This window comes from Felis catus, chromosome A3 (genome assembly GCF_018350175.1).
Source record: "Felis catus isolate Fca126 chromosome A3, F.catus_Fca126_mat1.0, whole genome shotgun sequence".
NCBI classification, from domain to species: Eukaryota; Metazoa; Chordata; class Mammalia; order Carnivora; family Felidae; genus Felis; species Felis catus.
In genome coordinates this window covers 73,820,238-73,833,205 of record NC_058370.1, presented here as the reverse complement: position 1 = coordinate 73,833,205, position 12,968 = coordinate 73,820,238, and the positions used below count along the sequence as shown (strand labels likewise).

General features: G+C 39.3%; 1 protein-coding gene and 1 pseudogene across 1 annotated transcript in view; one reads left to right on the top strand and one right to left on the bottom strand.

Annotated features, from left to right (window-relative positions):
• The window catches only part of CLHC1 (clathrin heavy chain linker domain containing 1), a 51,662-nt gene extending 46,148 nt beyond the window's left edge, over positions 1 to 5,514 (top strand). Inside the window, exon 12 of the mRNA XM_045054227.1 lies at positions 4,705 to 5,514. Coding sequence (XP_044910162.1) covers positions 4,705 to 4,769 — 65 coding nt within the window. The 3' untranslated portion in view covers positions 4,770 to 5,514. The remainder of the gene's footprint in view (positions 1 to 4,704) is intronic.
• Positions 5,515 to 6,355: 841 nt separating this feature from the next.
• On the bottom strand, positions 6,356 to 12,968 carry LOC101096560 (annotated as a pseudogene).

Below are 12,968 nucleotides of genomic sequence, written 5' to 3'. Positions count from 1 at the left end.
GGCCTATCTCAAGAAACAAGAAAAATCCCAAATACAAAATCTAACAGCACACCTAAAGGAAATAGAAGCAGAACAACAAAGACACCCTAAACCTAGCAGAAGAAGAGAAATAATAAAGATTAGAGCAGAAATAAACAATATAGAATCTAAAAAAACTGTAGAGCAGATCAATGAAACCAAGAGTTGGTTTTTTGAAAAAATAAAATTGAGAAACCTCTAGCCAGGCTTCTCAAAAAGAAAAGGGAGATGACCCAAATAGATAAAATCGTGAATGAAAATGGAATTATTACAACCAATCCCTCAGCAATACAAGCAATTATCAGGGAATACTATGAAAAATTATATGCCAACAAACTGGACAACCTGGAAGAAATGGACAAATTCCTAAACACCCACACACTTCCAAAACTCCATCAGGAAGAAATAGAAAGCTTGAACAGACCCATAACCAGCGAAGAAATTGAATCAGTTATCAAAAATCTCTCAATAAATAAGAGTCCAGGACCAGATGGCTTCCCAGGGGAGTTCTACCAGACGTTTAAAGCAGAGATAATACCTATCCTTCTCAAGCTGTTCCAAAAAATAGAAAGGGAAGGAAAACTTCCAGACTCATTCTATGAAGCCAGCATTACTTTGATTCCTAAACCAGACAGAGACACAGTAAAAAAAGAGAACTACAGGCCAATACCCCTGATGAATATGGATGCAAAAATTCTCAATAAGATACTAGCAAATCGAATTCAACAGCATATAAAAAGAATTATTCACCATGATCAAGTGGGATTCATTCCTGGGATGCAGGGCTGGTTCAACATTCACAAATCAATCAACATGATACATCACATTAATAAAAGAAAAGATAATCATATGATCCTGTCAATCGATGCAGAAAAGGCCTTTCACAAAATTCAGCAACCTTTCTTAATAAAAGCCCTCGAGAAAGTTGGGATAGAAGGAACATGCTTAAACATCATAAAAGCCATTTATGAAAAGCCCACAGCTAACATCATCCTCAATGGGGAAAAACTGAGAGCTTTCCCCCTGAGATCAGGAACACGACAGGGATGTCCACTCTCACTGCTGTTGTTTAACAGTGTTGGAAGTTCTAGCATCAGCAATCAGACAACAAAAGGAAATCAAAGAAATCAAAATTGGCAAAGATGAAGTCAAGCTTTCACTTTTTGCAGATGACATGATATTATACATGGAAAATCTGATAGACTCCACCAAAAGTCTGCTAGAACCGATACATGAATTCAGCAAAGTTGCAGGATACAAAATCAATGTACAGAAATCAGTTGCATTCTTATACACTAATAATGAAGCAACAGAAAGACAAAGAAACTGATCCCATTCACAATTGCACCCAGAAGCATAAAATACCTAGGAATAAACCTAACCAAAGATGTAAAAGATTGTATGCTTAAAACTATAGAAAGCTTATGAAGCAAATTGAAGAAGGTGTAAAGAAATGGAAAAACATTCCGTGCTCATGGGTTGGAAGAATAAATATTGTCAAAATGTCAATACTACCCAAAGCTATCTACACATTCAATGCAATCCCAATCAAAATTGCACCAGCATTCTTCTCGAAGCTAGAACAAGCAGTCCTAAAATTCATATGGAACCACAAAAGTCCCCGAATAGCCAAAGTAATTTTGAAGAAGAAGATCAAAGAGGGAGGCATCACAATCTCAGACTTGAGCCTCTACAAAGCTGTAATCATCAAGACAGCATGGTATTGGCACAAAAACAGACACATAGACCAATGGAATAGAATAGAAACCCCAGAACTAGACCCACAAATGTATGGCCAACTCATCTTTGACGAAGCAGGAAAGAATATCCAATGGAAAAAAGACAGTCTCTTTAACAAATGGTGCTGGGAGAACTGGACAGCAACATGCAGAAGGTTGAAAGTAGACCACTTTCTCATACCATTCACAAAAATAAACTCAAAATGGATAAAGGACCTGAATGTGAGACAGGAAACCATCAAAACCCTAGAGGAGAAAGCAGGAAAAGACCTCTCTGACCTCAGTCGTAGCAATTTCTTACTTGACACATCCCCAAAGGCAAGGGAATTAAAAGCAAAAATGAACTATTGGGACCTCATGGAGGTAAAAAGCTTCTGCCCAGCAAAGGAAACAAATCAACAAAACTAAAAGGCAACCGATGGAATGGGAAAAGATATTTGCAAATGACATATGGGACAAAGGGCTAGTATCCAAAATCTATAAAGAGCTCACCAAACTCCACAAATAATCCAGCGAAGTAATGGGCAGAAAACATGAATAGACACTTCTCTAAAGAAGACATCCAGATGGCCAACAGGAACATGAAAAGATGCTCAACGTCACTCCTCATCAGGGAAATACAAATCAAAACCACACTCAGATATCACCTCACGCCAGTCAGAGTGGCCAAAATGAACAAAACAGGAGACTATGATGCTGGCGAGGATGTGGAGAGACGGGAACCCTCTTGCACTGTTGGTGGGAATGCAAACTGGTGCAGCTGCTCTGGAAAACAGTGTGGAGATTCCTCAAAAAATTAAAAATAGACCTACCCTATGACCCAGCAGTAGCACTGCTAGGAATTTACCCAAGGGGTACAGGAGTACTGATGCATAGGGGCACTTGTACCCCAATGTTTATAGCAACACTCTCAACAATAGCCAAATTATGGAAAGAGCCTAAATGTCCATCAACCGATGAATGGATAAAGAAATTGTGGTTTATATCCACAATGGAGTACTACGTGGCAATGAGAAAGAATGAAATATGGCCTTTTGTAGCAACGTGGATGGAACTGGAGAGTGTAATGCTAAGTGAAATAAGCCATACAGAGAAAGACAGATACCATATGGTTTCTCTCTTATGTGGATCCTGAGAAACTTAACAGAAACCCATGGGGGAGGGGAAGGAAAAAAAAAAGAAGTTAGAATGGGAGAGAGCTAAAGCATAAGAGACTCTTAAAAACTGAGAACAAACTGTTTTGGGGGGGTGGGAGGGAGGAAAGGGTGGGTGATGGGTATTGAAGAGGGCATCTTTTGGGATGAGCACTGGGTGTTGATGGAAACCAATTTGACAATAAATTTCATATATTAAAAAAATATAATAGGGGCACCTGAGTGGCTCAGTCGGTTAAGCGGCCGACTTCGGCTCAGGTCATGATCTCGCGGTCCGTGAGTTTGAGCCCCGCATCCGGCTCTGTGTTGACAGCTCAGAGCCTGGAGCCTGTTTCAGATTCTGTGTCTTCCTCTCTCTGACCCTCCTCTGTTCATACTCTGTCTCTCTCTGTCTCAAAAATAAATAAACGTTAAAAAAAATAAAATAAAAAATAAAAAAAATAAAGACTAGATTTAGGTTCAGCTATTTTGACAGGAATACTTACAAGTATGTTGAGTACTTCACATCCTATCATATTATGATGCACTAAGTGTTTGGTCGTCTCAGTGCCTCCTGAGATAAAGTCCAAAATCCGTAACGTGGCCTGCATGATCAGGATTCCAGCTGCCTCTCTAGCCTCTTTCCTACTGTACTCCTCACTTTCTTCACCCAGATGTGTGCTTTCTTTTTGTTCCTCCTGTAATGTGTGGTGATTAAATCTGTGTCTCTTCTGGGGTGCCTGGGTAGCTCAGTCCATTAAGCGTCCAACTTTGGCTCAGGTCATGATCCCGCGGTTCATGGGTTGGGGCCCCGCATCGGTCTCTGTACTGACAAGTCAGAGCCTGGAGCCTGCTTTGGATTCTGTCTGCCCCTCCGCTGCTCTCTCTCTCTCAAAAATAAAATAAAGCATTAAAAAAGTTAAAAGACAAAAACGTGTCTCCCCTGATCGAATGGGGGCTCCCAGATGGGGGGTGACCATCGGGTGGAAGCCGTTGGTGGGGGAGGTGAGAGGATTCATTCGAGGCAGAACAAAGGAGATAGAAGTTTATTGAATACACTGCAAGGGAGCAGCAGGCAGGACAGCAGAGGAAAGGCGGGGTGCAACGAGCCAGTTGACGGGGGAGCAGTGCTGTATTTAAAGCTGGAAGGTGAGGTGAGATGGGAAGGTATGGAATTTTTCCCTTTTTGGTAACTGCTGGTTGTAAGTAGTCCATTCATCAGTAAGGCCTATAGATATTTTGAGGTGAGTCTCCTGATGGCCCTGTCTGTATTCAGCCAGGGGTTTGCTGTGTGCCCTTTCTACATTATGCTGCTCAAGCCTGTTTGCCTAAAAGTGGTCTCTACATAAAGGGTTTTAAAATATGCTATTTCTTTTACCTGGAAGCCTTGTCCCTTTCTTTTTACCTAGTCACTAATTTCTTTTAGGGATGCCTGAGCGGCTTAGCCAGTTAAGCATCTGACTTCAGCTCAGGTCATGATCTCATGGTTCATGGGCTCAAGCCCTGCATGGGGCTCTGTGCTGACAGCTCTCTGCCCCTCCCCCACACACACTCTGTATTTCTCTTTCTCAAAAAAAAAAAAATTAAAAAATTTTAAGTAAATAAATAAATAAAAATATATTTTTTTTACTTCAGTTTTTAGCTTAGTTAAAACTTCCTCAGGGAAGCCTTTCATGACTTTCTCAATTAGGCGAATTTTCCCTTTATTGCAGTTATCATCGTTGTAGTTGGGAACAGTACTGTAATTGAGGGCAAGGACAGTACCTTTTGAGGGTATGGGAAATGACCTAGGGTTAACTGTATTTGTTTTCTAGGGCTGCTGAAACAAAGTACTACAGAGTGTTTTAACCAACAGAAATGGATTGTCTCACAGTTCTGAAGGCTACAAGTTGAGGAGATCCAGGTGTTGGCAGGGCTGGTTCCTTAGAAAGCTTGTGAGGGAAGAATCTGTTCCAGATCTCTGCCTCTCTTCTTGACTTATGGGTGGCCATCTTCCTCTGTCTTTTTGTCATCTTCCCTTTATGCCTGTGTCTGTGTCCAAATTTCCTCTTCTTATAAGGACACCCGTCATATTGGAGTAGGGCCCCCCTAATGACCTCATTTTACTTGATTACCTCTGTAAAGACCCTGTCTCCTAACAAGGTCACATTATGAGGTACTAGGGGTTAGGGCTGCAACATGGGGATTTTGGGAAGACACAATTCAGCCTATAACATTTACCACTGTATCACCAAAATCAAACAGTACTGGGTACAAAGTAAATTTCAATAAATAGTTGCATGAATAAATACCAGGCTGGACCTAGTACCTCCCATATTTAATGTTTGTGTTGTGAATTTACTTTTGCTTTATTTATTTATGGTAAATCTTATTGATATATAAACATACATATAGCCAATAATACATCCTGAAAAATGTACAAATTATAACTCTAGAGCTCAATAATTTTTCACAAAGTGAACACGTTGTGTAACTACCTCCAAAGTGAAGAAACAGAATACTGCTGTAATCCAAGAAGGCCCTTCTAGTCACTATGATCCCCTCCCAAAGATAGCCTCTATTCTGACTTCTCATAAGTAAGTTTTACCTGATTTTGAATTATATATAAAAGAAATCATAATGAATTTTTCTGTGTGTTTGTTTCTTTTGCCCTTTATTATTTTTGTGAGATTTTTTCCACCATGTGTGTTTGCAATTAATCATTCTCAAAGCTGCTTATTATTCCATTATATAAGTACACCACAGATGTAGCAGGGATAGACATGTAAGTTGTTTCCAGCATAGGGCTAATACACATAGTGCTCCCGCGAACATTGTTACATGTGTCTTGTACACGAACATATGTGTGCATTGTTGTTAGATTCCTGCTTTGTTTTTAGGTTGTATATTGAGTCATACTAGTAGCCATAATTTTCAGGGTCAGCACCGCATTAATGTTTGATTTATAACATTATTCTCTGACAGCTATATTGAAATAGCTATAATAGAAATTCTACATTTGGTTAAAAATATTCAAGATTAGTCATTTTTCTAAACCCATGGCTCTAAAAAAAACTCGATTTTGTTTTGAGCAGTTTTAGATTCACAGCATTATTGAGCAGAAGATACATAGATTTTCCATATATCCCCATGCCCCCACACATGCACAACCTCCCCCATTATCAGTATCCCCCACTAGAGTGATACATTTGTTACATTTGATGAACCTCGAGTGACACATCATTATCACCCTGTCCATAGTTTACATGAGGGTGCACTCTTGGTGTACGTTCTATGGGCTTGGACAAATTTATAATGACAAGTATCAGAATAGTTTCACTGCCCTAAAAATCCTCAGTGCTTTGCCTATTCATCCCGCATGGCTTTTTCATTTTTTATATGGGGAACACATTCGCCTCCCATGTATGAAAAGAACAGAAAATTTTTTATAGGCGTATAAACAATTAACAGACAAGGCCTACAGATTTATTTCTTCTTGGACACACCCATGGCGCCGCCACGGCGGTCTGTGGTCTTGGTGTGCTGGCCTTGGACATGAAGTCCCCAGAAGTGGTGCCAGCCTTCTGTGGGCCCAAATCTTCAGTTGTTCCAGGTCCTCGCAAAGTTTGTTGTCCAGACCATCGGCCAGGACCTGGCTGTATTTTCCATCCTTCATGTCTTTTTGTCTATTCAAAAACCAGTCTGGGAACTTACACTGGCGTGGATTCTGCATAATAGGGACTACACATTCCACCTCATCCTCAGTGAGCTCTCCTGTCCTCTTGGTGAGATCATTGTCTGCTTTCCTCCTTACCACATGAGCATATCTTTGCCCCACACCCTTAATTGCAGTGATGGCAAAGGTTACTTTCCACCACCCATTGATATTGGTGTTGGGCACTTGCAAAATGTGCTGGAACTTCTCAGGGATCACTAGAGACGTGGTGGCAGCCCCAGTGGTGGTGTGTAGACCTCCTGTGGAAGAGGAGGAACACAGATGTTTTAAGTGCTCTCTGTGCCAGACACTGTGATAACTATTTTGATATATATTCTCATTAAAATCCTTACAACAATTTTATGAAATAGAGATTATGATCCCCATTTTTATAGGCAAAGGAAAGGGACCAGAAGGCAAAGCGATATGCTGAAGATCACGTAGCAAGGGTCTCGATAAACTAATCTTTGACTTCAAGTTAGGTGTTCTTTCTGCCATACCAATGAAAGAGAGGAAAACGTTTCTTCCAGAGTCAGAAATACTTCATTGTACTAACATGTATTTGCATTTCTGTTTAATTATTGTGGTTAAGCATTTATCAAAATGAATTTCCATTATTTTTATTTGTTTGGAAAGGCTTAGAGGTTTTCTAAAACAAAAATTTAATCTAATGAAAAGTTTTCTTGGGGGCGCCTGGGTGGCGCAGTCGGTTAAGCGTCCGACTTCAGCCAGGTCACGATCTCGAGGTCCCGGAGTTCGAGCCCTGCGTCAGGCTCTGGGCTGATGGCTCAGAGCCTGGAGCCTGTTTCCGATTCTGTGTCTCCCTCTCTCTCTGCCCCTCCCCCATTCATGCTCTGTCTCTCTCTGTCCCAAAAATAAATAAACGTTGAAAAAAAAATTAAAAAAAAAGTTTTCTTAACATTTAGGACTTTTTCTAAATCCTGGATTAGTTAAGAAATAATCACTGTATCTAATCACTTTTTTAATCTTGACAGATGAAAATATTACTTTTTAGTAGCCTTCAATTTTGTTAGACTGCTAAAGCATGAGTTAAAAATCAAAGTAACAGCCTCATTGGTTATTTTCTTGAACTTTCTCTATTTCATAGAAATTTCTTCCATTCCTTCTTGGAAGAAGACAGCATGTTTTAAAAATTCCAGTTAGTTAAAATATAGCGTAATATTAGTTTCATGGGGAAAAATAGCATTTTAACAAAGTTGAACTAGAGTAGCACTACTGAACATATAAAGTTGTCAATTTGCTAGTAGTTACAATTTGTTGAGTTCTTGAAAAAAAAATTAGATAACTAATAAAGGTACTATTATTTATGTAGCAATTTTTCTTGTTTTTTTTTTTGTAAGGTCAATTATCTACAGGTACCCTACAGGTCTTGGAATCTGTGTCAATCTCTCCTCGATGTTTTAGACTCCAGACTGAAGGTCACTCAAGTATCTATAGAAGCCGGGTACTACTATATATTAGTAAGGCATTTCACAACTAGGCATAGAAAGATCTGGTGACTTTTTGAAAGGGATTATGGTAAATTCCAGCTAATTTTTGTCATGCAGGATTATGGACTCAGAATTACCCTATCAGAAATTGGCAATGTAGATTTGATGTGAGCAGTCCTGATTTTCAGGGTACTATGTAGGCCAAACAAAACACATCTACAGACCAAACTTTACCTGTAGGCCTCCAATTTGAAACCTCTTTCCTAAACTCGGGAGGCCAGATTGAATTTCTTGTTTCCATTAATTTTAAATGAAGCTTTTTGAGTAGATAAAGGAAGTAAAGAGCTACCATGTTTCCTTATTGAGGAAAAGCTGCTGCAGAATGCCTCATGTACTGATGCCCTTGGTTATAGAAGGCAGGATTCTTTAACCTAAAAGTTAGAGCTATTATATGTATTGCTGGTCTAGAATAGAGGCCATTTTAATTTCTAATGCAGAGGAACTTGGAAAGTAGCACAGATGTAATTTGTATGTAAAAGGAGGAAAAGACACATACTCCTTAAGTAATTTTGATGCCCTTTTCTCCCATGCTAAATAATGAATCTGTCAGTACCCTCCCTCAATTGCATTGCCATAGGATGGTAAAAAACAAAAACAAAAAAGGCAGTATTACTGTTTTTAAAAAAGAGGCTATTAAGATACATTTTGAAGATTTTCCTAAATTGATCCCTGTTTCTATTTAGTTGGCTCTTTAGTATAAATTCCATTGTGGCTGCGAGGCTGCCATTATCATGTTGTATTTTCAAACTGCCCATGGGAATAATTACCACCAAATGTTTTCAGTCCTCCATTGAGTTAATACTCTACCATCAAGCTCCCACATGTGTTGATGTGTTAAGGCCACTGAGGAGTCTCTGCCTTTTTCATCTAAGGAATTATATTCTGTTACCTTGTGTTCTTGCATCAGATCATACAGAGCCAGCTTAAGTTGAATTTGTGCTTAACAAGAAGTATATATCAGCCTTAAACTCTTTGGTTATACACAGATCAACATGTCTACTAACAAACCCTCATCCACACACACATGCTCACACAGGTTGAAAGTACAGAATCAACCTGAGAATGTACATTTTGGAAACAGCGCCCACCAATGGGATAGAATTTTCAAAGATCTCTGCCAACTTGCTTAAAGATCTAAGCATTTATGGGTTAACAATCATGGGTTTTGAATTGCAAGCCTTGACCAGTCCAGAGAACAAACAGTCTGCTTGTAAAGGCTGTATGCTATTTTATTTTTGCCCAGCTTCTCTGGGGTGAGGACTTAAACTGATCAGTTCCTGAACATAACATCACAGTCACAGAAAGACAAATACTGTATGATTCCATTTGTAGGAGGTACTTAGAGTAGTCAAAAATAATAAAAAAAGAAAGTGTGATGGTAGTTTCCAGGAGTCAAGGGGAGGGGAGGACAGGGATTTATTGTTTAATGGGTATAGAGTTTCAGTTTTACAGGATGAAAGAGTTAGGGGGATGGATGGTGGTAACGGGAGCACATTATGAATGTATTTAGCGCCAATGAATTGGACACATAAAGATGGTTAAGATGGTAAATTTTGTTATGTGTATTTTACTAAATTAAAACAAACAAACAAACAAACCCTGCTCCTGTAACAGCTCTGTCCCCTTCCCACATAGTTGATGTCACAAAATTACATCTTTGAACATTGTGTGCCACAAACCATAAACTAATTCGTGTAAATGCATTAATCAGAAAACAAAATTAGAGCTACAACCAAAGTTACAATAATGTTAGCTTTTAGACTAATAATTTTTAGAAAATGTATTATTCTCTTAATTCATGTGGATAACAAAAGGTAGAGTTACAAACCATTGTTACAGTAATAATAACTCTTATAATTGCCTATGTATTTACCTTTATTGAGATCTTTATTTTGTCATAAGCCTTCAAGTTACTGACTAGTGTTCTTTTATTTTATCTTGCAGTACTCCCTTGAGCATTTCTTTCAGGGTAGGCCTAGTGGTAATGAACTCCCTCAGCTTTTGTTTACCTGGGAAACTCTTTTTTTCTTTAATGTTTATTTTTATTTTTGATAGAGTGTGAGTGGGAGAGGGGCAAAGAGAGAGGGAGACAGAAGATTCAAAGTGGGCTCTGGGCTTACAGCATGGAGCCCAATGTGGGGTTCAAACTTATGAACTGTGAGACCATGACCTGAGCCAAAGTTGGACATTCAACTGAGCCACCCAGGCACCCCTATCTGGGAAAGTCTTAATTTCTCCCTCATTCTTGAAGGTTAATTTTGTTGGATATAGAATCTTGGTTGACAGTTTTTTTCTTTTAGCACTTTGAATAGCACTGCCTTCTGGTCTCCAAATTTTCTGATGAAAAATTTGCTGATAATCTTATTGAAGACCCCTTGTATATGACAAGTCCTTTTTCTCTTATGGCTTTCAAGATTCTCTCTTTGGTTTTGTTTTTTGAAATTTAATAATAATATGGTTTTTTTTTAAATTTTTTTTTCAATGTTTATTTATTTTTGGGACAGAGAGAGACAGAGCATGAACGGGGGAGGGGCAGAGAGAGAGGGAGACACAGAATCGGAAACAGGCTCCAGGCTCTGAGCCATCAGCCCAGAACCTGACGTGGGGCTCGAACTCACGGACCGCGAGATCGTGACCTGGCTGAAGTTGGATGCTTAACCGACTGCGCCACCCAGGCGCCCCAATAATAATATGTTTTAGTGTGGGTCTCTTTGAGTTCATCTTACTTGGAGTTCATTGGTCTTCTTAGATATTTATATCATGTCTTTCAACAAATTTAGGAAGTTTTCAGCCATTAATTCTTCACATATTCTCCTGGCTTCTTTATCTCTTCTTCTTCTGGGACTCACATGATGCATATGTTGTTCCACTTTAATGGTATTCCACAGGTCCCTTACATTCTGGTCACTTTTATTTTTTTTCCTTTCTGTTCCTCAGACTTAATAATTTCTGTTTTCCCATCTTCAAGTTTGTTGGTTCTTTCTTCTGCTGAGAGAGCAAGAGTGAGCAGGAGTTGGGGAGAGGGGCAGAGAGAGAGGGAGAATCTTAAGCAGGTTTCACGCCCAGCAAAGAGCCTGACATGGGGCTAGATAACATAACTGTGAACATGACCTGAGCTGAAATCAAAAGTCAGATGCTTAACCAATTGAGCCACCCAGGTGCTCCTCTTTTTAGTTTTTCTATCTCTTCATTGATATTTCCATTTTGTTCAGGCATCATTTTCTTTACTTTCTTCAAATCTTTCTTTAGTTCTTTGAATATCTTTAAGACAGTGGTATTAAAGTCCTTGTCTAGTAGATATGCTATCAGTTCTTTTCAGGGACAGTTTCTGTCGATTTGTTTCTTCCTTTAAATGGATGATACTTTGCTTTTTTTTTAAATATGCTTTGTGATTTTTTTGTTGTTGAAAACTGGACATTTGAATCTAATAATGTGGTAACTCTGGATATCAGATTCTCTCCCTTCCCTAAGGCTTTATAGTTTTTGTTTATTGTTTTGGGGTTTTTGATTGTTGTATGCTGTCTCTGTGCGAAGAACCTGCCTGAGGTGTAAACTTAATATCTTCTCAAGTCTTTTCTGAGCCTGCACCTTTCCCTGGGTGTGCATGATGACTTTCTAATTTTCCCTGTATATGGAGTTGCTTTTGAACATCCTACTCTTTCATGTCTGCTTCCCAAAAAGGGAAAATGAGAAAAATGGAGGGAGGAAAAAAGAGAATACTGACCCTTTCAATCCTCTGGAAGTTACTTCAGCTGGAAGGGGGAGAAGCTTGCAACCATGGAGGGAAGTGCAACAACAATGGCCAACTTCCTCTTTGTTGGCATCTCTGAGATCAGAAGCAGCAATCAGTAATCAGAGAACAGATACCCTATATTTGGAAGATATATCCTTTTTTACCCACCTGGATTCTGCAATCTGTGCACACTGCTCCAGGAAAAGGTGCACAGCTGCCTGCTTTGGGACTGGGGATGTGAGAGGGCTAGTTGCTACTGTACTATAACTGAAATTGACTCAGAGTAACCAATTTACTGTTAAAGTCTTCCCCTGGAAGTTATAAGCCTTCAGTAGATTCTAGAGTCCCCAGAGAGTTAGACTGTCAGACAGATTCTGCCAGAGCAATTGTTGATTAGGTGGAAAGATAGATTCCTGGTGCTTTTTACCCTTCCCAGAATCCTCCTTGAAAACCATTCTTGGGGGGATTTGCATTCTGAAGAAGATGGCCCTTTATTTTTTTTTTAAGTTTGTTTGTTTGTTTGTTTGTTTATTTATTTATTTATTTATTTATTTATTTATAATGTTTATTCTTGAGAGAGAGCAGAGAGAGAGAGAGAGAGAGACAGAGTGAGAGCAGGGGAGGGCAGAGAGAGAAGGAGACACAGATCTGAAGCAGGCTGTAGGCTCTGAGCTGTGAGCACAGAGTTTGATGTGGGGCTTGAACCCATTAACTGTGATCATTACCTGAGCCAAAGTAGGACACTTAACTGACTGAACCACCCAGGCACCCCTAGAAGATGGCCCTTTAAAGAAAAAAAAAGTTACTCTGTATTAAAATGTTATAAAATCCTAGCACCTTTTCTGTTTTTGACCTTTTTTCATTCAGTTGAAGCAGGGATTAGGGTGGGATGAGTGGGGTGAGTTGGGGCCTGGAAATAAGGGCTTTGTTTTCTAGACATAGGATTTCTTTTCAAGACATTTCAAAGGCCATATTGTAATAGGATCCTGCCCATTGTGCAGTGATCCCACACTGTTATATGTTTGACTGGGCCCTCATGACTTGGCTGACTTTTCTGTTTGTGCTACTCTAGGTTGTAGCATAGGCTGCCTGCAAAGCTGTTGCCTATATCATAATTTTACCTTCAAAAATTTTTAACAT